This window comes from Sphaerodactylus townsendi, unplaced genomic scaffold (assembly GCF_021028975.2).
Source record: "Sphaerodactylus townsendi isolate TG3544 unplaced genomic scaffold, MPM_Stown_v2.3 scaffold_19, whole genome shotgun sequence".
NCBI lineage: Eukaryota > Metazoa > Chordata > Lepidosauria > Squamata > Sphaerodactylidae > Sphaerodactylus > Sphaerodactylus townsendi.
In genome coordinates this window covers 315145-342881 of record NW_025950352.1, presented here as the reverse complement: position 1 = coordinate 342881, position 27737 = coordinate 315145, and the positions used below count along the sequence as shown (strand labels likewise).

The following is a 27737-nucleotide window of genomic DNA, read 5'->3' as shown; positions in this document are numbered from 1 at the left end:
CCGTCTTGGAGCAGTGGGAAGGAGAAGCAGGAGGAGGCAGGTGGCCAGACACTCCCTGCCTGGCTCGGGACATCCAGGTAGGCTGGGGGCTGAAGGGGCCGGCACGGTTTCCTCTACTGAGCTGCGGGGGGCGGGGGGGGGGCGCCTGGAGTCCTGGGCAGAGGCATGATTGGAATGCAGACTGGGGCTCAGGGATCGATGCCGCTCAGGCAGAGGAGAGGAGGGCGGAATCCTCTGGGCTGGCTGCTCTGTCTTCCAGGGCCTTCTTGGGCCCATTGGATGGGGAGGGGGCACCCCAGCTGGAGGCCATTGCTCTGTCTCCCTGGGGGAGAACCCCTTCTGCCCCTTCTGAGGGTAGAAAGGATGAGCAAGCAGCTTCCTGCCCTCGCCACCTTCTGAGGGGCATTTGGTACCCCCGTGTGCTGCCTTATTGTCCACTTGACCAAGGACAGGGACACTTTGTTCCTCAGGAGCAAAAAAACCACCCCGCAGTGGGGATGCTGGGCCCCTTCAGAGCCACGGTGGCCCAGCTGAGGGGAGGGCGTCTGTGGGGGGGCAAGACTCGGGGCTTCCGGCAGTGCACTTCTTGTGTCACCCAGAGGGTCATGGCTACCGATCTCTCCGCTGGCAGCGAATTCCACCATTCAATGACTGTTGTTGAGAAATGTCTCCTTTTGCCTGTCACAAATGAGTTGCCTTCCAGCTCTACTGTCTGCCCTCCAGTTCTTGTGGAATCGGAGGGGGGGGCACTTCCCCCACCCACTCCCCCATCTCAGGCACCACTAGCTCAGCCTCCGTCATGCCGCCACTTCATCTTTTTGTTTCTAGACTGAAAAGTCACAGTCTCTTTGCGGGGGGGGGGGGGGGCGTTGCAACCCCCTAAGCATCTCTGTTGGCCTCTGTGGCCCTTTTAGCCACTCTGAAATATCCTTTTGGAGATACAGTGACCACAACTGCCCATGGTTTCCCACATCAGACGGCATCGTAGCTTCCTGCAAGGTTGTTTTACAATGAGGGCTGTTTTATTTTCAGTCTCTCTCCAAATAATTCCTAGCCTGGAGTCTGCCTTCTCATGGGGCTGCTGACACTTACCGTGAGCTGAGCACCATGACCCCTAGATCTTTTCCCCTCTCAAACACAGCAGGCTCAGACCCCAACAGCCCTTCTTGAAGTTGGCCTTTTTTGTCCCAGTGTGCCTCACCTGACGCTAACCAACTTCATTGGCCCCATTGTGGCCCGCCCACCCACCCACCCACCCAATTAGCGGAGATCCTCCTGGAGCTATTCTCGAAATGGAGAGCAGCTTTCATCATCCTTTCATCGATGTTGGTATACGCGGACAGCTACCCACTCACCCCCGATTTTTTTATTTCCAGATCACTTGTCAACAAATTAAATGGTGCTGCCTCCAGTAGCAACCTTTGTGGGACCCCCCAGCTTCCTTCCTTCCCTTGTGAGAACCGCTCGTTTGTTCCTGCTTGTTGCTTCCTGTCAAGGGACCAATTTTGAATCCGTAAGAGAATCCATCTTCTTATCCCATGGCTGCTAAGCTTAGTTAGGGCCCTCTGGGGAGTTGCCAAAAACCGCTTGGAAGTCCAGTAGTTAATGCCTACTATAGCATCACCCTTCTTCACACACTGGTTAACCTGTGCAAAGAACTGCAAGGAGTTAATTGAGGCAAGACGTCCCTTCGCAGAAGCCAGGCTACGTTTCTCTCAACAGGTTTTGTTCCTCAGTGTACTTAATAGTTCTGCCTTTAAAAAGGGTTGAGGACAGCAACCTTATTTCTATTTCAAGCCGGCCTCTCCTTTTTCAGCTCTTTTCAGTTTATGGCTTTTCATTTTTGTTTGCTTCTACGTTGCTTCTTGTTTGGTGTTTTTTTATTTTGATTGGTTGTTGATTATTGATAATTTTGGAAGCGATTCTGCAGTTGCAACCCTTGTCAAAATGTATTTAGGAGGCTGCCATTTTAGAAATTGCTTTTAATTGTATATTTATGGTGGTTCACTGCTCTGAGCCAGTTTGTGGGGAGAGTGGTATGTAAACGGAACAAATAAAGTAAAAATAATTGAATAAAAAATCATTTGGAACAGGGGTTAGGAAGGCTGACGTGTCCTTTCTTGGCTGCCCTCTGGACCCACTTTTTTAAGGGGAGGTGTGATGCTTCCCATTTTCCAGTCCTCTGGCACAGAGTTTGATTTTAGTGACAGGTTATCCATGCTGGTTGGTAGATCAACAGTTCCCCAGCCGAGTTCCTCTTGGGTGTTTGGCGTCCGCACCTGGAGATGAGGTCATCTTCTATTTGCCTCCCAGTCCTGGGACTTTGTCTCGCATCATTTCAGTTTCTCCCTGTTCTTCAGACCCTCTTCCCAAAATCAGTGGCGCCAATTAAAGACACAGTGAAAACAGACACAAAGCGTGCATCAGGTTTCTCAGCCATCGCCCAACTTCCTTCAGAAAGCCTTTTGTGCCTTTGTCACGCAAAGGCGCAGCCCAGCGGGTTTCCTGCTCCGGCTGTACTCAAAGACCTGCCTCTCGCTGGTCTTCGTGCTTTTGCTGGCAGCTTGGCTCACTTTGGTCTCCACTGATGTTTTTTCTTTGCTAGTCCCCTGCATCTGCCTGCGTGTGCGTCATGCGTCACCCTGTGAATGACGGCGAATGAATGGGGCACAGTCCTCTGCACGGGATTCTCTCAACTAACACTTGCAGACCCAGTGCGGCCGGGTGGGCTTCTTGGGTCAGGGCTGAAATGTGGCCGGCCCCGGTGGGCTGTGGGCACTGGGCTGATTGCTGCTGCCAAGTGACAAAGTGGGCCCTGTTCCACTGCCTCGGTCGTGACGTGGAGCCTTTCGTCCAATCAGGAAGCAGTTGGTTGTGCGTGATGCGCGCGCAGCCCTTTAAAATTTTTTTTGCGGAACAAAGATCCACGTCTAAACGAAACAACGTAGCGTCAGTTTGAATGCTTCACTGAGCAAAAGGCAGCACAATGAAACGCTAAACATCGTATCGTCGTATCCACAACCGCACAGGGTTGTTCTGCGCATGCTCACAGAGACGTGGATCCTTCAGTATGAAAATTTAAAAAAATTCCCGCCCCAGCACAACACAGCAGCCAATTACAATAGCCCTTGAGCAGATCGCGTGTTTGATCCGCCCACAGTGGGTACTCCTTCCCTGGCTGCTGCGTTGCTGCCGCTTATAGGGCAGAAGCTGCAGTGGGGACCTTGAAACTGTGATCAAAGGGCAGTGCTCAAACCTACCCAGTTTGTATCTAGTTTCATTTTTGAAGTGGGGAATCGACCCCCCTTATCACATGTTTTTCAGAACCTGCATGGAAGTGCATCTTTAAAAAAATCATGTCCAATCCAGATCGGTGGGGGGGATTGCGGTTTGAATGTAGATTTGTTTTTCCCGCCGTAGGGAGTGACGCGGAGCCTTCCAGCCAATCAGCATGGCGGGTTGTGCACGATGCGTGCGCAGCCAATTTTTTTTGTTTCGCGCCAGTGGAGGCTACATAGCATTGCTTAAACATGGGCACAACGAGCAGAAGCTGTTTAAACGTGGACATGAGGAACATAAGAACATAAGAACAAGCCTGCTGGATCAGACCAGAGTCCATCTAGTCCAGCACTCTGCTACTCACAGTGGCCCACCAGGTGCCTTTGGGAGCTCACATGCAGGAGGTGAAAGCAATGGCCTTCTGCTGCGGCTGCTGATCCCGATCACCTGGTCTGCTAAGGCATTTGCAATCTCAGATCAAAGAGGATCAAGATTGGTAGCCATAAATCGACTTCTCCTCCATAAATCTGTCCAAGCCCCTTTTAAAGCTATTCAGGTTAGTGGCCATCACCACCTCCTGTGGCAGCATATTCCAAACACCAATCACACGTTGAGTAAAGAAGTGTTTCCTTTTATTAGTCCTCATTCTTCCCCCCAGCATTTTCAATGAATGCCCCCTGGTTCTAGTATTGTGAGAGAGAGAAATTTCTCTCTGTCAACATTTTCTACCCCATCCATAATTTTATAGACTTCAATCATATCCCCCCTCAGCTGCCTCCTCTCCAAACTAAAGAGTCCCAAACGCTGCAGCCTCTCCTCATAAGGAAGGTGCTTCAGTCCCTCAATCATCCTCGTTGCCCTTCTCTGCACTTTTTCTATCTCTTCTATATCCTTTTTGAGATGCGGCAACCAGAACTGAACACAGCACTCCAAGTGCGGTCGCACCACGGCTTTATATAAGGGCATGACAATCCTTGCAGTTTTATTATCAACTCCTTTCCTAATTATTCCCAGCATAGAGTTTGCCTTTTTCACAGCTGCCATGCATTGAGTTAACATTCCCATGGAACTATCAACTAAGACGCCCAAATCCCTTTCCTGGTCTGTGACTGATAGCACTGACCCCTGTAGCGTGAACAGAACAGTGAACATGCGCATGTGCGACACCAGAACCGCAAGCAGGGAGATTGTGCGTGTGCACTTGCGTGCTTACGTAACTACGTATTTTTGTGCAAATTCTTTTTTAAAAAAGTTCCCGCCGCAGCACAACACAACAGCCAATCAGGATAGACCCGTTGAGCCGATCGCGTGTTCGTGGGGAGAGTAACATTGTTTGAATCTGTGATAGACATCGATGTCTTCACTAGAAACATGCTGCAGTGTGTGTATGTGGGGTGGTGTTGGTGAAACCTCGATGAAAAGGTGCCATTTCTTTTGAAATCTGGTTGTATCTAGATTTAATTTCTCAGTGGGGATTCCGCCCCATTTTTAGTAGAAACTGGGAGGGGGCCCATAGTGAATGTAAGCAAGCGAAAAAGGCCTGTTGTGAGCCAGCTGGTCCCAAACCCCCAGCAGTGGCTGGGATGCCAGCCTAGTGTGTAGCCAGAAGAACGGCACACAAAGGGCTGGGGTAGGTACCCTGCAAGGAAAGAGGGTCCCTCACAAGCCATGGGTGACAGACCTTCCCCGTGGGCCCATTTGGCCACTTCGCTGCCCTTCGAGGTTCCAGAAGCCTTCGCCCGCCCGATTGGGGCTGGGGGGAGGGGGAGGGTTGTAGGTCCTTGGCTGGATGGAAACCAGGACTGGGAGTCCACTAGCAAACCCACCGAGAGCTCTCGTGTCTTTATGTGTTGGAGCACCGGCATGGCCCATGAGGGGGGGGGGGTCATACATTCCTGGCCCCAGGGCTGGGCTAGAGAGCTTTTGTGGGGCCGAGGGCAGCGTTGCCGTTTCTGGTTTGGGACATACCTGGAGTTTTGGGGGGTGGAGCCTGAAGAGGACGGGGTTTGGAGGTGGAGAGAGACTTCATTGGGATATGATGCTATGGAATCCGTTCACCTTCCGAAGTGGCCTTTTACTCCAGGCGAACGGATCCGTATCGCTGGGAGATCAGCTGTAATCCCAGGAGATCTGCAGTCACCACCTGGGGATGCCCTGGCAGTACAACTGACCCCCACACCACAGAGGCCAGTTCCCCCACAGAGCGGGATGTGGTGGTGTTATGCTCCCCTCCGCAGGTTCCAGCCCTCCCAATCTGCAGGCACTCCCTCCCTTGGAGTGGGCAGCCTCCCCCTCCCCCACACTGCTGCTCCAGCTGTGGCTGCCTCAATAAACCCAGGCTCCCTGTGGGCCCCCAGGGGTCCCACCACATCTGTCCCCTCCTTGCTTTGAAGGGGGAGCTGCCACAACCTCTCCACCCCCAGCAGAAATGCCCCTGCCCTACTTCTAGCTGCTGCTTCTCTTCCTTGGACCAGCCTGTGCTCCATAAAGAGGCAATTATTACCCTAATTAGAGCCAAACCACAGAACTGCAGGATCTTAGAGCCAAACCACAGGATTACGTCTTCCTCCTCCTCCACGTCTTCCCAGGTGCTGGCACAACACTTACCTGGAACTGGACGTTTTCCACGCAACCTCTGCCTCCCCCACCTCCCACTCAGACTGGCATCCCAGTGCCCCAGGGAATGGGTCTGGAACAACTGGATCCTGCCTGGATTTCCCTGGAGACTCCCCCTCGCCCACTAGGCATTGGTGTGACCTTCCTTCTTTACAGGTCCCAGAGCCAACCAGAGCCAGTCCAGCTCCATAAAAGAGCCGCATGGAAGGGGGGCCAGCTGGAGATGTGTATGCCACACCGTGGGGCTTCTGGAGGAGGAACTCAGTTGAGTGTTCCAGATGTGAGCATAGGTGCCGTTAGGGGGTGGGAGGGGCAGGAGTCCCAGGTACCACTCCTGTGGGCCAGCCACCCCCACCCTCCCCCTCCCCCTCCCCCCAGGAGTGAGGAGCATTGCTCTGCTTGCCTCCTCCTCCTGACCCCAGTCAGCCATCCCCTCTTTCCCTGGCACACACACCCCGCCCCCGGACTCTGTATGGCTTCCAGTGAGCAAGGGGTCTTGGAGGCCACACTGGGGCACCGGATTAATTCCTCCGCCCAGAACCCGCTGCCCCAGCAACCACACAGGCTTTTGCAGCGGGGGGAGGGGGGACATGAGCGAGATTCCCCCCCCCCCCCTTGCTGCCACTGAAGCTCTCTCTTCCCCCCTTCCTGTCTCTTCCTCCCTATATTGATCTGCTGATTGTTATCTGAAATAGCTTTTAACATGGTATGATGTTTAAAAACATTCCACCAGCTGTTGGAAGTGAAGCAATCCAATTATCTCCTAACCAGTCCCAATTACCGTCCCACTTTGCTTCTTATGTAGATCAGGTCAAAGCTTCGATCAGGTCAAAGCTGCCTTCCTTCCTTCCTTCCTTCCTTCCTGTCTGTTTTTCTTTCGTCCGTCCGTCCGTCCGTCCGTCCGTCCTCCCTCCCTTCCTCCCTTCCGGGAGCTGGACTAGGACCAGGAAGCAGCAAGTCCGTGCCTCTGCCCTGCAGGGGAATTTCCCTGGGTGCCCAGGGAGGGGAGTGTCAGTCTCTCACTCTCAGCCTAACACCCCTGCGAGGAGGCTGGTCTGGTCGCTGTGGGGATAAAAAGGGGGGGGGGATGTCACTGTAAGTCTCTTTAAGTCCCTGTTGGGAAGAAAAGAGGCATATAAAGATCGCCACAAATGCCAGGTGCCGGTGTTTGATTGGTTTTATTGTGTTGTTTGGGGTAAAATAGAGGCAGCAAAATATTTTCCCTTCCATTAAACAGAGCTCCAGCCACTGTGCTGCCTGCTCAAACCACGGGTTTTTTTTATAAACCATAGAGTGGCCATGACTGGACGTGACCTCAGGGCCCTGGCGGGATGCTGGGAGTCCCGGCCTGTCAGCAGCAGGGAAAGGGCTGCCTTCCAGTGTGTGTGAAAGGGGAGGGGCTGGGCAGGGGGCTGGGTGAGGCAGGCAGCTGCTTCCAGCTGGGCACCACCAGTGGCCAGGCACACGTGGCATCTGCTGCGCCTCCTCCTTTGGGCCTGCCTCTTGGCGGAGGGCTGCAGGGTGGCCGTCTGGCTTTGCTGGCCCCCCCTGCTGGGCGGGTTTTGTAATTCCCAGAATGTCCCCTGTAAGATCTTCAGGTGAGAGTCTCTGCTAGAGAAGCCGGAACAACTGTGCTTGCACCAAAGTTCTTGACGTGGGGTGATTCCAGATTCACGCGGACGTGTGTGGCGCTCAGTGTGTTTTGGCTGCAAGGGGGTTCAAAGGCACCCGTCGTCCAGTGATATTCAGCAAATGCGCCTATTTGTCTATTGCAGGGGTCGGGAACCTGCGGCTCGCGAGCCGCATGCGGCTCTTCCGCCGCTGTTCTGCGGCTCCATGAGCCGAGCCGCCGGGCCCATCTTCACCCGCCCTGCAAGCAGCAGGGCGGGCGCATCCCTCGCCCGCGGCCGGCCAGGCCGTGCCGCGGGCTTTGCCTCCTGCCCGCCTCGCTCATTGCAAGGCGAGCGCTTTCCCGGCGGCCGGCCAGGCCGAGCCGCTGGGCCCATCTTCAACCCGCCCTGCAAGCAGCAGGGCGGGCTCGTCAGTCGCCTGGCCAGGCCGAGCCGCCGGGCCCATCTACGCCTGCCCTGCAGGCGGGGGTGTGTGTGAGCGGACGGGGGGGCACGAGCGAGCAAGTGGGCAGGGGAGCGGAGGGGGGGCGAGCGAGTGGGGGGGGTGAGCGGGGGAGGGTGAGCCAAATGGCTCTTTGAGGGGAAAAGGTTCCCGACCCCTGGTCTATTGGAATATTTATGTGGCACCAACCTTTCCTTGTGGCTGAAGGCACACCACAGTCAAGCCGTTACAATTTGCAGTTGAAACTCTACCGTGGCCGATGCTCCCTGTTGTGTGAGCTGATCCGTGGCCAAGGCTCATGGGAAGGTTGCTCAGAGCCCCGATGGAGTCTCTGGGGAGGCTCCTTTCCCTCCCTCCCTCCCTTCAGGGGACGAAGAAGCCACCACTGAGGGCCCCAAGTCAGCCGTGGGAGGGTCTGCCTGCTGAGCCCCCCTGGTGTGCCGTTCACCTGAAGGTCCCCGTTTCCCCTGATTCTGAGGCTGGTGGCAGAGCTTGATAGCAAGATGGTACTTTGCTCCTGATGGTTTGTAGGCCATCTTTGCAGGAGGAGTCTACAGTGGCCAAAATGGGGTTTCCAAGGGACTGGCATTTTCTCAGGCAACCAACCATATTTTGTAAGGGTGTTGCTGGCATTGCGTTGGGGGTGGGGGTGGGGGTGTCTGGGTAGCCAGATACCCTGAAAAGGATTGTGCCCGTGCCTGAGACAATGGGGCACGCTGGGATGCCAGGCTCGCGTATTTTGAGCAGCTGAGGTCCTCGGGGCACACCCGTATAGATGGCTCTGTTTCTGTGTAGGTGTGGGTAACTCCTTCACAATCCTCTTTAGCTCTGTCAGGTATTCCTTTGTGGAGGCGGCTTCCCAGAGCATCCAGACAGACTCCGGGAGGCACCGGCAGAGCCACTCAGGTGGGGCATTTTGAACGTCTTCCCCGCTGTGAGTGTGAAGCGTCCCAGTGGGACTCTGTGCTGAATGCAGAAAGGTGGTCCCTGGGCCCCCTCCTCATTCTCTTCCCTGGAAGGGCTCACTTGAGCCGCCTGCAGTGGAGGATTTCTGGTTTGGGCTGGCTTTCTAAAACCAGGTCTGTGAGTATGATGGGATGTCTCACTAGTTGTGCGTGCATCATGAGATTTTTCCTGGGAACGTTGTGCAACCACCCCAGTCCTCAGGATGAGGTGCCGTCAGGAACGGGAGCCACTGAGAGCTCGCAGGGGGTGAGGCAGGCATCGGGGCCCGAGCTGGTTGGGCCAGTGTATACGGGCCAGTGTGTTGTGCGTTGCTGTGCAACGGAGGAGTGGGGAAGAGGAAGGTGTGTGCCTTCGCAGCCACGTGTGTGAGCAGCAGAGAGAGGTGTGCCCTGTGGGGCAGCCGGCTCCATCCCGTTTCCGACAGAGGAAGCCCCTGCAGGGAGTCCTCCCACTTCGAAGCAAAGGCGGATGATTATGCCTTTCCCGGAGAAGCAACACCCTCTAATTACAAGGGGGAGCCTCTTCTCCCAACCAGCTGCATAGCTGCAATCGGCAGGCATCTGTGGGGTGTCAACACCCAGAGAACAGGCCTGACGCCGAAAGCAACGTGCCCTTCCCAGGCGAGAAACCTCTGTGGCCAAGCTGCTCTCAGCCCTTCTGTTCCTGAGGAAGCCACGGAGGGAAGGCCCGCCACGGCTGTGGCCCCAAATAGCCCCACCCACCCAGACCCACACTCCTCCCCACATGCCCCAGTGATGCATTCGTGTCATCCCTTCCAACAGTTCCCTATCTGGCCCAGGCAAGCGCCCTCCGCAAGGACAGTCCTGGAAGGTGAAGGGTCCGCCTGGAACAGCCCACAACCCTCCTGCTAGGAGATAGGGTGGGCAACCAACCACCAGGTGGGGGCTGGAGATCTCCTGGGATGGCAGTCCGCGGTGGCAGAGATCAGTCTCCGAGGAGGGTGGACATTCTGCATCCAGGACACCCCTCCCCAAACGCTGCCTTTCCTGGGCTCCACCCCCAAATCTCTGGGTATTTCCTAATCTGGAGTTGGCAACCCCACTCGTTAGGCTGGCCAGGTCTCTCCTGGAGACCGGGGGGGGGGGGAGCGGCTGGGAAATGCCTGGAGGGACCTCAGTGGGGTACCCTCCCTCCCCAAAAGGCAAATAGGTCTCTGCAGTCGGGAGAAGAGCTGAAATTCCAGGGGGCCCTCCCCCCCGCCCCCCCTGGAGGCTGGCATCCCTACTGCAAGTCCTGTGATGTCAGAGACCAGTTCTCCTGCCTCCTCCCACACCCATTCAGGTTTTATATTCCCCACCTGATCGTCGCCACCCCTGCCCGCCCCCACATCCCTGGCAGGCTCTGCATGCCCTTTGGAGGCTGCGTCCCACGCGAAGGCTGCTGTAATGGCTGGGCTTGGGCGGGGGCGCTCAGGGGCTGCAGCTGCCCCTGCAGGGGAGGCCAGGAGAGGCCCGTTTCCCTTCTTCTGCAGGCCTGAGACTGCAGCTCCTCTGTGGTTCTAGGCAAGGGCGAGGCCGCCCCACCCCCTCGCCTAGCCTGGTTGGGTGCCCAGGTGGGGTTGCCAGCTCTTGGCTGGGAAACCCCTGGGGATTCCTGGAGATTGTAGGATTCAGCGAGGAGAGGGAGCTCACTTGTTCCCCAAGGGAAAGGGCCGCTGTCTTTTGGAGTTCAGCTGTCACCCCAGGAGATTTCCAGGTCCCACCTGGAGGTTGGCAACTAAATGCCAAGGTGTCCCCCATCACTGACCCCCCCCCCCACTGCAAATCTCTTCCCAAGGCGAGTGTAGAAGGGGCTGGGGCCGGGGTGGGGGGTGGGGGCAGGGTGGCCTGAGGTGTCCCATGAGGGCAGACTCCTTGCCTTCCAAGTGACGGGGGGGGGGGGCTTGTGGCCCAGGAGTTCCACGCAGGGGTGGGGGTGGGGAGGCAGGTGAACTGTCGCCCCAGGGGCCTGGGCTGGTGGACATGCAGCTACCCGTGAGGGATTGGGGGGCAGAGGTATCCCTCCATACGCGTGTGTCTTTTGCCACCGTCTTGCCTCCCAGCAGCCCTGGGAGAGACTTGGCCCCCGGCCCCCCGCCGCAGGGCTTCCTTTCCACGTAGACGAGGCACGAGAGCAGGCCAGGCCCTCGGGGGCATTTTTATGTGTGAGCTGCCTTTTGCCCCCTCCGCTCTTCCAAGGTGCTCTTCGCATCCTGCTGTCACCTCTTTTCATCCTCACAACAAGCCTGTGAGGTGGGCTGGCTCAGCTAAAAGACAGTAACTGGCTGGGATGGGGGGGGGCAGGGTGCTGAAAAGGGATTTGAATTTTCATTGCGATCCTCAGAGCACCTCTTGGGAATAAGCCCCCCTGAATAGGCAGATCTCAGCAGGATTCTGAGTAGACCTGCTTAGAACTGCCTTCTTAACTACTCAAAGAGGGAATTCCAACATTCCCCGCCAGGGACTTTGGTGATGGGCAGAAAACAAATGTACATTTAAGAAAACCCACACAAATAAAACCCTGCCTGCAAATCAGGTCTGCCTTTAACCTAGAAATCATCCCCAAACACCCAGCAGAGAGTCGTGAGGGAGGACTGCCCTGTGTGCACATCTTGGCATCTGGAGAATGAATGTGTTGTAATCTGGAGAACAGGGTTTGTTTCCCCACTTCTCTACATGAGCGGCAGACTCTTATCTGGTGAACGGGATTTGTTGCCCTGCTCCTGCACATGAAGCCTGGCGGGTGACCTTGGGCCAGTCCCAGTTCTCTCAGAACTCTCTTGGTCCCACTGACCTCATAAGGCAGTGGTTCTCAGCCTTCCTAATGCCGCGACCCTTTAATACAGTTCCTCATGTTGTGGTGACCCCCAACCCTAACATTTATCCGCTTTACAGATGGAGAACGCTGATGCAGAGTCTTAGGTGCCCCCTGTGAAAGGGCTGTTCGACCCCCAAAGGGGCCCGCGACCCACAGGTTGAGAACCGCTGTCATAAGGTGTCTATTGTGGGAAGAGGAAGGGAAAAGGAGTTTGCAAGCCCCTTTGAGTCTCCTTACAAAAGAGAAAGGCAGCATATAAATCCCAACTCTTCTTCTTCTTCTTGGCACAGACTTATTTAGATGTAATGAGGTTTAAGACGGCCGGGATATTCTCCCCCCTCAACCTTCCCTGCCTTTTTCTGCAGTGAGGAGGGCATACCTGGCAGCTATGACTGCCTGAGCAGTTCTGAAGCGCCTCTTTATTTTATTTATTTATTAATTAAATTTATAGGCTGCCTCATCCCGGAAGGGCTCGAGTCCTTTAGTCCTTTAGCCCTACCTCCAGATTTTTTGGGGGGAGTGAAAACCAGAGCTGGACAGTAGTTACTGATGGGCAAGGAAAAGGTACGCTCTGCACATGGCCAAGGGCTAGGCTTGCCAGCTCTGGACTGGGAAATACCTGGAGATTTGGGGGTGGAGCCTGAGAAGGGAGGGGTTTGGGGAGGGGAGGGGCTTTAGCTGAGTTTGATGCCTTGGCATAGAAGAGCCAACCCTGGAAGGTGGCCATTTTCTCCCCTTGACTTCTGCAGCTGCAGATCAGCTGCCCAGGTGCTACCTGGAGGTTGGCAACCGCATCAAAGGCACACAGTTCTTTACCGAGGCCGCGATCAAAGACAGGAGAAGGGGGGAGGGGGAGGGGCGCGTGCGCGTGCGCGTTTTCAGTGCCTGCCCCCGCCCCCAACGTCTCCCCTGTGCCTGAAGCACCGCCTCCCTCACGCAGACCCAAAGCAGAGTGGCCCTGTGACGGACAGTCTCTAGTCCCACCCTCCTGGCACCCCAGCCAATCAGTCCCTGCCGAGCGCGCGCGAGAGCGCAAGGACGCAGGATCAGCCAATGAGAGGCTGGGGAGGGGCAGGAGACTGAAGTGGCGGGAAAGGCTCTGTGAGGGGGCTGAGGGAAAGGCGCTCCTCCCCCAGAGGCCTGGGCCGTGGAGAGGCCGTGCAGAGGGAGGGGGGGGGGGGCCCTTCCGCGCTCCCTGCCTCTGGCTGGCGGAAGCCTTCCGGAGAGCTGGAGGGTGCGGGGGGGGGGGGGCGCTCTTCTGCGGCCCTTTGCAGGGAGGGCCAATCACGAGCCCCCCTCCCGGTCCTGCCCGCCAAACCGCCCAGCATGGAGCTGTGGGAATCACCTCGGACTCCTCTCACCCCCCCCCCCCCGCAGCTTCCTCTGTAAAAACGGGCGGGAGGGGGGGGGCGCCATCACCCGGCGTAGCAACTGGGGATCATTAGTGGATAATAAAACTGCAAAGATTGTCATGCCCTTATATAAAGCCGTGGTGCGACCGGACTTGGAGTCCTGTGTTCAGTTCTGGTCGCCACATCTCAAAAAGGATATTGAGGAGATAGAAAAAGTGCAGAGAAGGGCAACGAGGATGATTGAGGGACTGGAGCACCTTCCCTATGAGGAGAGGCTGCAGCGTTTGGGACTCTTTAGTTTGGAGAGGAGGCGGCTGAGGGGGGATATGTTGAAGTCTACAAAATTATGCATGGGGTAGAAAATGTGGACAGAGAGAAATTTTTCTCTCTTTCTCACAATACTAGAACCAGGGGGCATCCATTGAAAATGCTGGGGGGAAGAATTAGGACTAATAAAAGGAAACACTTCTTCACGCAACGTGTGATTGGTGTTTGGAATACGCTGCCACAGGAGGTGGTGATGGCCACTCACCTGGATAGCTTTAAAAGGGGCTTGGACAGATTTATGGAGGAGAAGTCGATTTATGGCTACCAATCTTGATCCTCCTTGATCTGAGATTGCAAATGCCTTAGCAGACCAGGTGCTCGGGAGCAACAGCCGCAGCAGAAGGCCCTTGCTTTCACCTCCTGCACGTGAGCTCCCAAAGGCACCTGGTGGGCCACTGCGAGTAGCAGAGTGCTGGACTAGATGGACTCTGGTCTGATCCAGCTGGCTTGTTCTTATGGTCAACATGGCCTCACAGATGACCGCTGGCAGCCCGGCCATGACAGCTGCTGGGGAAGGGGGAGGGCTTGTGTGGCAGGCCGGTCCTGGGTGCGAGAGTCGCCCTTGCCGGGGTGGGCAGTGAGCAGGGAAGGAGCACGCAGGATGGAAGTGAAGAAGGGACACGTCCAAATGGCTCCACTTCGGCTGACCAGCATCTTCTGTCTTGGAAGCCCTCTTGCTCCTTTGGCCTTGACCGCCACAATTAAAAAGACCGGTGCCTTTTTTAAAGGAAAGCTGGGGGGTTCAGAAGTGGGATGTGGGGGGCAGTGGGGAGGCTCAGCCTCAGAGCAAGTGAACTGTAGTTTCATGCCACTTGCGTGCCCGGGGGACAGGGGGGTATCTTGCACGGGGCATGTTCCAGGGTGGGGTGGGCAGGGGCGTGGCAGGAGCGCAGGGCACACACACTCCCCGGGCGCAGTTCCTGCTCACTACGACTCTGCTCGTGCGTGATTTCATGCTCCGTGGTTGCCCTGGCGAGCCAGGTGGTCTCCCTGCCGCTATGGACACCACCCTGCTGACCGGCAGCCTCCCATCCTGCACACCCTGCCTTGTGGAGTTGGGCAGGTTCTCAGGGTGCTTTTAAAGGTCTGGGGGATCATCCGTTGCTTCATGTGGTGGGGGCCTGGCCGGCACTTTCAGTCTTTCCTTTGGCTGGGTACCTGACCAGCAGCCTTGGCATTTTGGGACCTTGTAGGCATGGCTGTGTCAATATGTGTGTATGGGGAGAATTGTGGATTGCTTGTTATGCAGCCTATGGGTTGGGCCATGGATTTTATTGCAGCTGTTCTGAATGTAGCTGTTCCTGGCCTGAAAGGCGTTAGGAAGGCAACTAATGTTGCCCCTCCCCTTTGGCATGGGCGCTGGAGCTCTGCCACTGCCAGGGCTGCACCATGACCTGTGAAGCTCTCTTGCCTCTGTAAAGAAATGTGTGCCTTTGATACTGTTGCCAACCTCCAGGTAGCACCTGGACAGCTTCCACTATTACAACTGATCTCCGGCTGCAGAGATCAACAGGAGAAAATGGCCACTTTCAAATGTTGGCTCTATAGCATTATACGCAGCTACAGGCCAGCCACCATGTCAACGCTCCTCCCGCTCTGAGGGGTCCTCTGGAAGACCCATCTCACATGCAGATGGCCACAGAGGCTCCAGGGAGGGTGCTGTGCAGCAGGAGTGAGTTATTCTCTGTAACTGCGGAAGACTTGGGCTGCCTGGTCGTGAAGGGCTGGCTGGTGTGCTGTGTGCCGGGGCAAGGCTGCACGTAGCTGCTTCCCTCCTATAATCTAGCATGCAGGATAATGTGTCATAAATGTGCAGTTTTGAGCTATTGTGCTCCAGGGAGGAGGAGCTTATCTGCTGCCCCTGTCCGTTAACACTTTTCAGGTAGCAAGAGTGAATACGCACAGTGTTTCCAGAGATTAGGCTTAGAGCATTCAAAATATAAGAAACATAAATAAACGAGTAAAAATAATACATGTCATTTGTTCAAGCATTCAGGCTGAATAAGAGTACAAAGGACAGGTGAAAATTTTCCTACTTTACGATTTAGATTTATCCTAAATGATGATGAAATAGAATGGGCTACTAATAATAGAAGTTTTCACAGTGGACAGTTTTCCCCATTCTCCTTTGCCCCAGGATAAGGTCTAGCCCTGCACGGCTTGTCCTCTCCCATCAGAGAGCTTCTTCTCTGCGTCCAAAGAACTTTTAGGGAGAGCCCATCCCCTCAGTGGGGTCATTTATCCCTTTCTGCTTTACTTGAAAGGGTTTACTGTCCCACCTTCTGGCTCATAGCAGTCTCTGTCCCTTTAAAGGTGTGATGTTTCAGCAGGCTATGAAAGGGTAAACCAGAGCCATTATCATAGGTAGTGCCTAAAATGCTCTGCCTGAAGTTGGATGGCTGATGCTCTCACCAGCTCTGAGTTTGCAGTTGGGTTTCAACACACAGAGTGCAGTCACAATAATTGAACTATTGGGGTGAATTCTTGGGTTGAGGACATTTCTGTACATCATGTTTAGTTCATGGCAGTGTGCCTCTGTAGACCTTCCCTGAAATCTTGGAACAAAGGCAGCCCTGCAGTTCAGAGGGATAGCCCGTCAGAACCCTGTTCAGAACATCAGAAAAAAATCTGAATGATCCAGGTTCAAACCCCCACACTACTACAGAAGCTTGCTGGGTGACTGTGGGCCGGTCACTCTCAGCCTAATCCTTGGGTGGTTGTTTTGAGCCATCAGACCATCATGTAATCCAGGCTCCCCGGGGTTGGGGTTGGGGGGAGGGAACTGTCGCCATATTGATTGTTTTAAATTACAGATTGAACTACTGTTTTACATTTTTATGTTTTAATTATGATGTATACCGCCCTGAGCCTACTGGCGAGGGCAGTCTAAAAATGTAATAAATAAATAAACAAACACATGGGAAGGGTGATATTGTAAACTGCTTTGGCTCCCCCTTAAGGAGAAAAGCAGGGCATAAATAACAAAAAATGAACAATGCAGATTTCTTCTTCTTGCTGTTCACTGAGAATATGGATACCAAATACAAAGGGAAGGTACAGTGAAGTGACTAGTAGAGAAGCGTTCCTACTATTCTCCAAGAAGATGTATGTGACCCCCCATTTCCTTCCTTTGCTCTCTTTGCAGGCATCCCCTAGGCCATTCCTGACGGGAGCAGAAGATTCCTTTGCCAGTGTGAGCTGAGCCCAAAGCAGTGCCCTGACCAGGATGGAACAGAGAGAGTCAGCATCTGAGAACCAGAATCTCTCCACAGCCCCACCAGGGGGCTGCCTCCAGCCTAGGACCCCAGCAGCAGAAGAGATGGGCCCTGACATCAGAAGCATTGCAGGGGTCTACATGGAGCCCTCTGCCAAGACCATGAGCCTCTACCAAGCCATGCAAGAGCATTTCCTCCAGCCTGATCTTGCCCTCTCCCTGCTGGAGGCACAGGCAGCTACGGGGGGCATCATTGACTGGAGGAGAAAGCAGCTGGTCTCTGTGACAGAGGCCCTGAGGATGGAGCTGGTTGGGCTGGAAATGAAGGAAAGGCTCTTGTCTGCTGAGCGGGCAAGAACAGGCTTTATAGACCCCTATACAGAGGAGAAGATCTCTCTCTACCAAGCCATCCAAAAAGAGCTAATTGGAAAGGAACAGGCCTTGAGTCTCCTAGATGCCCAAATAGCCACAGGAGGCATCATTGAGCCTAGCACTGGCCACCGTGTCTCTCTTCAAGAAGCGTGCCAGCATGGCTACCTGAGTGAAGAAACAAAGGGCTTCCTTGGTGATTCTGGGAATGAGGCAGCCAAGGGCTTCTGGGACCCAAACAGCAACCAGAAGGTCACCTACATGGAACTTAGGAGGAGGTGCATAGCAGATCCAGCTAGTGGCTTGCTTCTGTTGCCACTGAAAATCTCTTTCCCTGGACTGAGAGGGGGTGTGTGCAGCCATGAACTTCTGGATTCTGGCATCATTGATTCTGCCCTCTTCAACGCCCTCCATAATGGGGAAATCACAGCACAGGAAGTTGCCGAGATGGACTTTGTTCAGCAATACCTCTCGGGGACAGGCAGCATAGCAGGGGTGGCTGTTCTGGATACCAGTGAGTGCAGGAGCTTTTACCAGGCTCTAACAGAACACCTCCTCCCACCAGGCATAGCGGTGATCCTCCTGCAGGCTCAAGCTGCAACAGGCTGCTTGGTTGACCCTATAAAGAATGAGAAGTTCACTGCTGACGCTGCAGTGCAGGCAGGAGTTGTTGGACCGGAACTTCATGAGAAATTATTTGCTGCTGAGAGAGCTGTCACAGGATATAAGGATCCCTGCACCAGGGAGTTAGTCTCTTTGTTCCAAGCCATTAAGAAGGGTCTTGTTCCCAGGGATCCTGGCATTTTCTTGCTGGACGCCCAGCTAGCCACTGGTGGCATTGTTGACCCTCACATGCATCACCGGCTTCCTTTGGAGGTGGCCTGCCAGCGGGGCCTGTTAGACAGAGACACACGTGATCTCCTCTGCAATCCCACTGATGGCATGCGTGGGTTCTTTGTGCCCAACTCCAAAGAGCCCTTGTCCTACACAGAACTGCTACTGAGATGTGTTACTGATCCAGACACGGGGCTCTACCTCTTACCTCTTTCTGGAGACACTGGTGGGGTACATTCCTTTATTGACCACAGCACACAGGTTGCTCTAAAGAACACGGAAGTGTCTGTGGCCTGTGGCAAATTCAAGGGGAAACAAACGTCGCTCTGGAAACTCCTCTTCTCTGACTACTTCACAGGAAAGCAGAGGCGATCTCTCATCAAGCAATTCTGCTCTAGGGGCCTTTCCACTTGGGAACTGGCTGACATTATCTGCAACACCATCCAGCAGGCGGCTGCCAATTCCAAAATCACGTTCGAAGGCCTCAGGGAAAAGGTGACCCCTGCACAGCTCCTGAGTTCCAAAATCATCAATGAAGATTTGTTTGAGAAGTTAACCCAAGGGGAAACGTTAGCCAAAGATGTCGTTGGCATGGATACAGTTAAAAAGTACTTGGAAGGGACTGGCAGCATTGGTGGCTTAATCCTGCCTGACTCGGAGGAGAGAATCAGCGTCTACCAAGCGAAGAGAAAGGGCTTTCTGCGGCCAGGAACTTCCCTCATCCTCCTCGAGGCACAGGCTGCAACAGGATACCTCATTGACCCTGCTGCCAACAAGAAATACTCTGTGGATGAGGCCCTGCGTGCAAATCTCATTGGCCCAGAGGTTTATGACAAGCTCCTGGCTGCTGAGAAAGCCGTCACTGGCTACACAGACCCATACACTGGCAACAAGATCTCCCTCTTCCAGGCCATGATGAAGGACCTCATTGTCAGAGAGCATGCCATCCGTCTCCTGGAGGCTCAGATTGCCACTGGGGGCATCATTGACCCCGTCAACAGCCACCGCCTCCCAGTGGAAGCTGCCTACCAAAGGGGCTACTTTGACAAGAAGATGAACCTGATTCTCTCGGATCCTAGTGATGATACCAAGGGCTTCTTTGATCCAAACACCCACGAGAACCTGACTTACCTGCAGTTGAAGGAGAAGTGCGTCACTGAAGGCTCCACTGGTCTCTGCCTCCTGCCACTGAACAGCAAGAAGCGCCAGTTCATTGGCAGTGCCACCAAGCATGCTTTCCAGGGCTCAGGGCTCTTTGTAAAGTATGGACGTTTCCAAGGGCAGAGAGTGTCTGTCTGGGATCTGCTGAACTCAGAGTACTTCAGTGAGGGTAAGAGGCGGGAAATTTTCAATCACTACCACCTGCGCATGGTCACACTAGAGCAAATCAAGCTCCTGTTGCAGGAGGAGATGAAGAAGTGGGCCCCCATAAAATTCCCAGCCATCAGGGGCCACGTCACTGCCTATCATCTGATGGAATGTGGTATCCTTGACCAGGATCTCTTTGAAAGGTTGCTAGAGGGAGTGGTGACTCAAGAGGAGGTGCTGTGCATGGACTCGGTCAGGAAATACCTCTATGGCACTGGCAGCATTGGGGGCATTGTGCTGCAGCCCTCCAAGGAGAAAGTGGGTTTCTATGAAGCCATGAAGAGGAATATCATGCCGCCGGGTGTGGTGCTACCTTTGCTCGAGGCACAGGCAGCCACTGGGTTTCTCGTTGATCCAGTGAACATCCAAAAGGTCTGCTTGGATGATGCAGTGAAGGGTGGCCTCATTGGTCCAGAGCTCTATGACAAGCTACAGCGTGCGGAAGAAGCTGTAACTGGCTACAAAGATCCTTTCACCGGCAAGAAGATCTCGCTCTTCCAAGCTATGAAGAAAGGCCTTGTTCCTGACAAACAGGCCATGCGGCTCTTAGATGCCCAGCTGTCCACCGGGGGAGTCATTGATCCTCACAGGGGCCACTATGTTCCTGCAGAATTTGCCCAGAAAAAAGGCTACTTAGATGGGGAGATCAGCAACAAACTTTCCCATTTAGGCAGTGAGGCCAAAACGTTCAGCACTCTTGACAGTAAAGAGAGTGTGACCTACAGCCAGCTGATAGACCAATGTGAGGAGGATGAAGGTTTGGGCTTCCGCTTACTGCCTCTCTCACAAACAGCATCTCTTGTCTGCACAGATCAGCAAATGGAGCATCTATTCAAGGAGACCCTGGTGGAAGAAAAGGGACTTACTCTCTGGGAGCTCCTGAACTGTGGCTACTTCACTGAAGAGGAGAGAAGAGATTTCTTGGAGAAGTTTAGGTCCAAGGCCATATCACTCCAGCAGCTGATCAGCCTTGTTTTGAGAATTATTAAGGAAATGGAAATAAAGACTCAAGCCCAGGTCACCTTGCAAGGTTTGAGAGGAGCTGTACCTGCTGTCTGGCTCCTGGATAATGGCATCCTTTCAGAGGAGACATTCATAGAGCTGGTGCAGGGCAGGAAGATGGCCGAAGATGTGGCTGAGATGGAGAGTGTGAAGCAGTATCTGCAGGGCACTGGGAGCATTGCTGGGGTTTTCATTCAAGCCTCCAAAGAGAAAATGGGCATATACCAAGCCATGCAGAAAAACGTCCTCCTGCCTGGCATGGGGACAAGGCTTCTAGAAGCTCAAGCAGCAACAGGATCGATCGTAGACCTCAGGTCAAACCAAAGGCTTGGGGTAGAAGAGGCCACCAAAGCTGGTGTGGTGGGCAAAGAGCTCACAGAGCAGCTGCTGCAGGCTGAGAGGGCACTGACAGGCTACAATGACCCTTACTCAGGAAGGCCCATCTCAGTGTGCCAGGCCATCCGGAAAGAGCTGATCTCTGCTGCTGCCGGCATCCCCTTGCTGGAAGCTCAGCTGGCCACCGGAGGCATCGTTGATCCGATTCACCACCATCACCTTCCTCTCCCTTTTGCCTACAAGCATGGTTTCTATGATGAAGAAATGCACAGGTCCCTTTCTCAACCCACTGATGACTCCTGTGTCTTCTTTGACCCCAACACCCAGGAGGCCTTGACTTATCAGCAGCTGAAGGACAGATGCATCCAAGATCCTGAAACAGGGTTATTTCTGCTTCCTCTCTCAGAAGATGCTGCTTGTTATGGGGACGAGCAGATGATGGCGGTACTGAAAGCAGAAACTGTTTGTGTTGGCACTGGGCGGTTTAGAGGGCAAGCGGTTTCTCTTTGGGATCTACTGAACTCTGAGTACATCTCCAACAGCAAGCGGAGAGAGCTGCTGATGACCTACAAAGAGGAGAATACTGAGGCCCTTCAAGAAATCATCACAGCCATTACCAAGGTGATTGGAGAGACTGAAACTCAAGGCAAGAGATTCACCTTCAAGGGTTTGCGCAAGCAGGTGTCGGCCAGTGACCTTTTCCAGGCAGAGCTCATAGACAAGGAAACCCTGGATGAGCTTCACCAGGGAAAGAAAACTATCCAGGAAGTCACTGAGATGGACCGTGTCAGAAGATTCCTGGAGGGCTGTAACTTCATAGCTGGAGTCCTTATACAGCCAGGTTGTGAAAAGAAGAGCATCTATCAGGCCATGAGGGAGGGTCTCCTTAGACCAGGAACGGCCCTGGTGCTCCTCGAGGCCCAAGCTGCCACAGGGTTTCTCATTGACCCAGTGAGAAACAAAAAACTATCAGTAGATGAAGGGATGTCTACAGGGCTGATTGGAAGAGAAATTTATGAGAAACTGCTGAGTGCAGAAAGAGCAGTGGCTGGATACACACACCCCTCCACAAAGCAACAGATCTCGCTCTTTGAGGCCATGAATGAAGAGCTCATTGTGAGAAGCCACGGCATCCGCCTGCTGGAAGCCCAGATCGCCACGGGAGGCATCATTGACCCTGTTCACAGTCACCGTATCCCGATAGAGGTAGCTTACAAGCGGGGTTACTTTGATGAAAAGATGAACCAAATTCTTTCAGACCCCACAGATGATACCAAAGGTTTCTTTGACCCCAACACACATGAGAATCTCACTTATCTCCAGCTACTGGAGCGTTGTATCCAAGATCCGGAGACTGGACTTTATATGCTGCAAATAGTTAAAAGTGGGGGAAGGTACTTCTATATTGATGAGAAAACAAAACAATTTCTGCAAACACAATTGATCCAGATGCATGTAGGGAGGTACAAAGGCCAGACTGTCTCCATCTGGCATCTCCTGTGCTCCCCGTACATCCAAGAACAGAGGAAGAAAGATCTGGTAAGACAGTACAAGTGTGAAATGCTGACATTAGAACATCTTATCAATATCATCACCACAATCATTAAGGAAACCGAAGAGAGAACTGAGAAACTAAAGGTTAAGGGCCTCAGAGGGGAGGTATCAGTTGCAGAGCTGTTCAACTCTGAGATAATTGACAAGAAAACACTGGATGAACTCCATCACGGGGCTCATGCTCTCGACCACCTGATCCAGAATGATTCTGTGAAACAATACCTGGAAGGAACAGGCTGCATCGCCGGGGTCTCTGTGGCCTCAAAAAAGATGACTATCTATGAAGCAATGAAGACAGGGCTTCTCTCCCCAGAAAATGGTCTCATGTTACTAGAGGCACAGGCCGCCACTGGTTCCATCACTGACCCACTGAAGAATAAAGTATTCTCTGTTGACCAAGCTGTCTCTATGAGAACTGTGGGTGATGAGATTCATAAGAAGCTTATTTTTGCAGAGAAAGGCATTACTGGATACACTGACCCTGACACAGGGAACAAACTTTCACTCTTCCAGGCTATGAAGAAGAATATAGTTGAGAAAGATTATGCTCTCAGGCTGCTGGAAGCCCAAATCGCCACTGGTGGCATTATTGACCCTAACTATGACCACCGCATCCCTGTGGAAGTAGCTTACAAACGAGGCTGTTTGGATGAAGACACCTTCCTCCTACTTTCTGATCCAGAATATGGCTTCAAAGGATTTGTAGATCCCAGCACACATGAAAGGATCACTTATGCTCAGCTCCTTCAGAGATGTCTCAAAGACAAAGACACAGGAATGTACCTTCTGCAGCTGCTCAACAAAAGTGAATATTTCTATGTAGATCAAACAACAAAAAATATTCTGACATCCACCAAAGTGAATGTAAAGCTTGGAAAATATGCAGGGCAGACTCTGTCTGTATGGGAACTTCTTTGTTCAGATTATTTTGATGAAGAAAAGAGAAAAGAGTTGATTAAAAAATACAAGCAGGGATCCTCAGTTATTCTTCAACACATCACAACTGAAATTCTGAACATCATAGAAGAAAAAGAACAAAACAGAAAGGATATATGGTTCCAAGGTCTACGGCAGCAAGTGACAGCTTCAGAATTATTCAAAGCTGACATATTAAGTCAGGACACAATAAGGAAGCTGGAGGAGGGAAAACAGAGTGTCCAAGAAGTGGCAAATATGGATTCAGTCAGGAGGTACCTGGAAGGCAACAGCTGTGTTGCTGGAGTGCTTCTGCCATCCAAATCAGACCCTTCCAAGATGGAGAAGATGACCATCTACCAGGCCATGTGGAAGGGAATTCTGAGGCCAGGCACTGCCTTAGTGCTGCTGGAAGCCCAGGCTGCTACAGGGTTCATCATTGACCCCCTGAAGAATGAGAAACTCTCTGTTGATGATGCCATTTCTGTGGGATTAGTAGGTGGAGAAATACATAACAAACTCCTTGCTGCAGAGAAAGCTGTGACTGGATACAGTGACCCATACACAGGGAAAAGAATTTCACTTTTCCAGGCAATGAAGAAAGATCTTATACTCAAAGAACATGGGATCCGTTTGCTGGAGGCCCAGATTGCAACAGGAGGGATCATTGATCCAGTCAACAGTCATCGCATCCCTATTGAGGTGGCTTATAAACGGGGCTACTTTGATGAGCAGATGAACCAGATTCTCTCTGATCCTACAGATGACACAAAGGGCTTCTTTGATCCCAACACCCATGAGAACCTCACATACATACACCTGCTTAAAAGATGCACATCTGACCCTGACACAGGACTGCTAATGCTTCAGATAAAAAATAAGGACTTTGCAGAAAATATCAGGAAGACTTCAAAGTCTACCACAATACCAGCTGCAACATTTTTTACAGAGCAGAAGGAGGACAGTTTTGTTGACCCAGAGCAGAGTGAAAAGGAAAAGGCCTTGAAGGCTCGTATGGCTAAAATCACCGTCGGAGAGTTCTGTAGCCAGAAGGTCTCTGTGTGGGATCTGCTTCATTCCAAGTACATCCCTGAGGGGAAGAGGAAGGAGCTTTTGCAGCTGTACAAGACTGGCATTCTCACCACTGACCAGATGGAAACTGTGGTCACCGGAATCGTGAACAGAACAGAGGAGGAGAAAACGAAAGAAGCACATTCCCACTCAGCCAGTCCCGACATGGCATCTTTAGCAGAGGAGGAGGAGGAAGAGGGAGATGATCCAGAGCAGAGTGAAAAGGAAAAGGCCTTGAAGTTGCGTATGGTTGAAATCACGGTCGGGGAGTTCCGTGGCCAGAAGGTCTCCGTGTGGGATCTGCTGCATTCCAAGTACATCCCTAAGGAGAAGAGGAAGGAGATTTTGCAGCTGTACAAGACTGGCATTCTCACCACCGACCAGATGGAAACCGTGGTCACCGGAATCGTAAACAGAACAGAGGAGGAGAAAACGAAAGAAGCACATTCCCACTCAGCCAGTCCCGACACGGCGTCTTTAGCAGAGCAGGAGGAGGAAGAGGAAGATGATCCAGAACAGAGTGAAAAGGAAAAGGCCTTGAAGGCTCGTATGGTTGAAATCACCGTCGGTGAGTTCCGTGGCCAGAAGGTCTCCTTGTGGGATCTGCTGCTTTCCAAGTACATCCCTGAGGAGAAGAGGAAGGAGATTCTGCACCTGTACAAGACTGGCATTCTCACCACCGACCAGATGGAAACCGTGGTCACCGGAATCGTAAACAGAACAGAGGAGGAGAAAACGAAAGAAGCACATTCCCACTCAGCCAGTCTGGACACGGCGTCTTTAGCAGAGCAGGAGGAGGAAGAGGAAGATGATCCAGAGCAGAGTGAAAAGGAAAAGGCCTTGAAGTTGCGTATGGTTGAAATCACGGTCGGTGAGTTCCGTGGCCAGAAGGTCTCCGTGTGGGATCTGCTGCATTCCAAGTACATCCCTGAGGAGAAGAGGAAGGAGATTCTGCACCTGTACGAGATGGGCATTCTCACCACTGACCAGATGGAAACCGTGGTCACCGGAATCGTAAACAGAACAGAGGAGGAGAAAACGAAAGAACATTCCCACTCAGCCAGTCCCGACACGGCGTCTTTAGCAGAGCAGGAGGAGGAAGAGGAAGATGATCCAGAACAGAGTGAAAAGGAAAAGGCCTTGAAGGCTCGTATGGTTGAAATCACCGTCGGAGAGTTCCGCGGCCAGAAGGTCTCCTTGTGGGATCTGCTGCATTCCAAGTACATCCCTGAGGAGAAGAGGAAGGAGATTCTGCACCTGTACAAGATGGGCATTCTCACCACTGACCAGATGGAAACCGTGGTCACCGGAATCGTAAACAGAACAGAGGAGGAGAAAACGAAAGAACATTCCCACTCAGCCAGTCCCGACACGGCGTCTTTAGCAGAGCAGGAGGAGGAAGAGGAAGATGATCCAGAACAGAGTGAAAAGGAAAAGGCCTTGAAGGCTCGTATGGTTGAAATCACCGTCGGAGAGTTCCGTGGCCAGAAGGTCTCCGTGTGGGATCTGCTGCATTCCAAGTACATCCCTGAGGAGAAGAGGAAGGAGATTCTGCACCTGTACAAGATGGGCATTCTCACCACTGACCAGATGGAAACCGTGGTCACCGGAATCGTAAACAGAACAGAGGAGGAGAATACAGACAAATCTCTTTGGTTCGCAAATCAAAACCCAGAGACCAAGCAATTAACAAGAACCCGAAGTGTTCCTTTTGGTTATTCCCCCTCTTTGGAGGACATGTTACGGTCTGAAAGTAGTGTAGTATCAGTTGGTGATTTCCAAGGGCAGATGGTATCTTGCTGGGATCTTCTTTTCTCGCGGTACATCTCAGAAGACAAAAGACAGGAACTTCTCAACAGACTGAAAGAAAATATCATCTCAGTTCAGGAACTGATAGGCATTCTCACCAATATCGTCACAGAAGCAGAAGGACATCGTCAGTCCTCGAGGCCTGGCAGTGGTCAAGTGGGCGTATCAGAGAAAAGTGACAATTCATATGCACAACAGCAGCAGCAACTGAAGAAATCTTTGCGGACAACCATGGTTGATGTGACTTGTGGACAATTTAAGGGACAAAAGGTCTGTGTGCTGGATCTTCTATTTTCCAAATATGTCCCTCAGGATAAAAGGCAAGAACTTCTCGAGCTGTACAGGGCAGGGACATTACCTATTCAAGATATGGTTAAAGAGATTGTCACCATGATTGAAGAAACCGAACACAAACATGGGAAGGTAGATGTTAAAAGAAAAATGTCCAGTAAAAAGCGGGCATTCACTTGGACAGATAAAGGTGCTGACTCATAGTAATGGGGCATTGGCTCCTTGATGCTCAGTCTTCTCAAGAGTCATAGAGAGAACCATCAACTACGCCCATGTGCATTCGAGCCTCCTATATCTCCACAGATTCTGGCGTTGTTTTCTTACAGAGGGAAAGTGATTATCTGCTATTCGCTTTTTGAGAACAACCCTCATCTCTGATGGGCACCTCGGACTCTCGTTTCTTTCAAACATTTAGCCTCGATGACTGATTATTCATCTGTGAAGCAGCTGGGTCAGCCATCCCTTTCCCCTGCTTGGCAGACCTCTGTGCTGGGTTACATGGCTAGTAAAAATGATGGATGCGGGTCTCCCTTGCACCGAAGACAACACGCAAAAAGCAATCTGTTGCATGATCCTTTTGGGGTGTATTCACCCTTCTAGGTTGAGAGCTGACTCCTGAGCCAGGCACACAAGAGTGAATCTCCTACAGGATCGCATGATTCCAACATCCATCTATGTTTTGGCAGTCCTTCCCTTTTCCCAACCAATGCCTTTGAACTGCAGCTAGTGAGGTCTTGCTAGGACTGAGAACAAAGACACCCTTGGCTTCCTGTCTCTTTGCCTGTTATTTCATGTGTCATTGTGGTGAATGAACTGATGGTCAGCTATTGTCCTCTAGAGGTACCTCCAGTGCCTTCCATATCATTTTGAAGGGGACCTGGGTGGCTTGACTGGTAACTGTTCCTCCTGGGCCTGAATCTGCATTTGACGGCCTCCCACTGGTAGAGGCAGCTTTGGTCAACTCTGTTTATACTACTAATAATAAACCTTTAAATGTTTATAGGATTCTCCTGGGAACTGGGTTTGTTGTCTGACAGGTCTGTTCATCACTAGATCTTCTAAAGGGAAATAAAAATAAGCTGGCAATCCCACTCACACAGCAGGAGGTGCAACGGAAGCAGCATTGTTAGAAGTAATTGGGGGGGAGGCTTCTTTCCCTGCTCCCAAATTTGTTCCCTGTCAACAGCTAGGAATTCTGGGAAACAAGGTCCACCCTCCGCACATGGCAGACAGGGAAGAGGTGTCAGCTGCAAGTGGCCACCCTCATCCGTTGCCATCAGCACAGAAAGGGGCGCCTCCTGCATCTTGGCTGCTGAGAGGGCGCCTCCTGCATCTGGGCAGCCATCCTTGTCTAACAGCCCCCCCCCCACCTCAAAAAACAAAGCCATGAAAGTTCTAGCACTGGGACTGTTACCGCGCTGCTCAGGATAACACTTTCCGTTCCAGAGGTATCCCGCTCTCGGCAGCGCCCAGGAACCCAAGCAAGACCCGACAAGGCTTGGATAAATAAAAGTGATTTATTGAGATGCTGACCTAAGTGTCAG

At 52.7% G+C, this 27737-nt stretch overlaps 1 protein-coding gene across 1 annotated transcript; it reads left to right on the top strand.

The window, feature by feature from the left end:
* The first annotated feature begins 15 nt into the window (after positions 1 to 15).
* Positions 16 to 27191, top strand: EPPK1 (epiplakin 1). Its single transcript, XM_048482634.1, has 2 exons — positions 16 to 77; positions 16576 to 27191. The coding sequence occupies exon 2, from the start codon at positions 16657 to 16659 to the stop codon at positions 26395 to 26397; it is 9741 nt and encodes a 3246-aa protein (XP_048338591.1). The 5' UTR covers positions 16 to 77; positions 16576 to 16656; the 3' UTR covers positions 26398 to 27191.
* The last annotated feature ends 546 nt before the right edge of the window (positions 27192 to 27737 follow it).

What these genes read in the sequence shown, in the direction of transcription:
- EPPK1 (XM_048482634.1), top strand. Translation starts at nt 16,657, where the DNA reads ATGGAACAGAGAGAGTCAGCATCTGAGAACCAGAATCTCTCCACAGCC.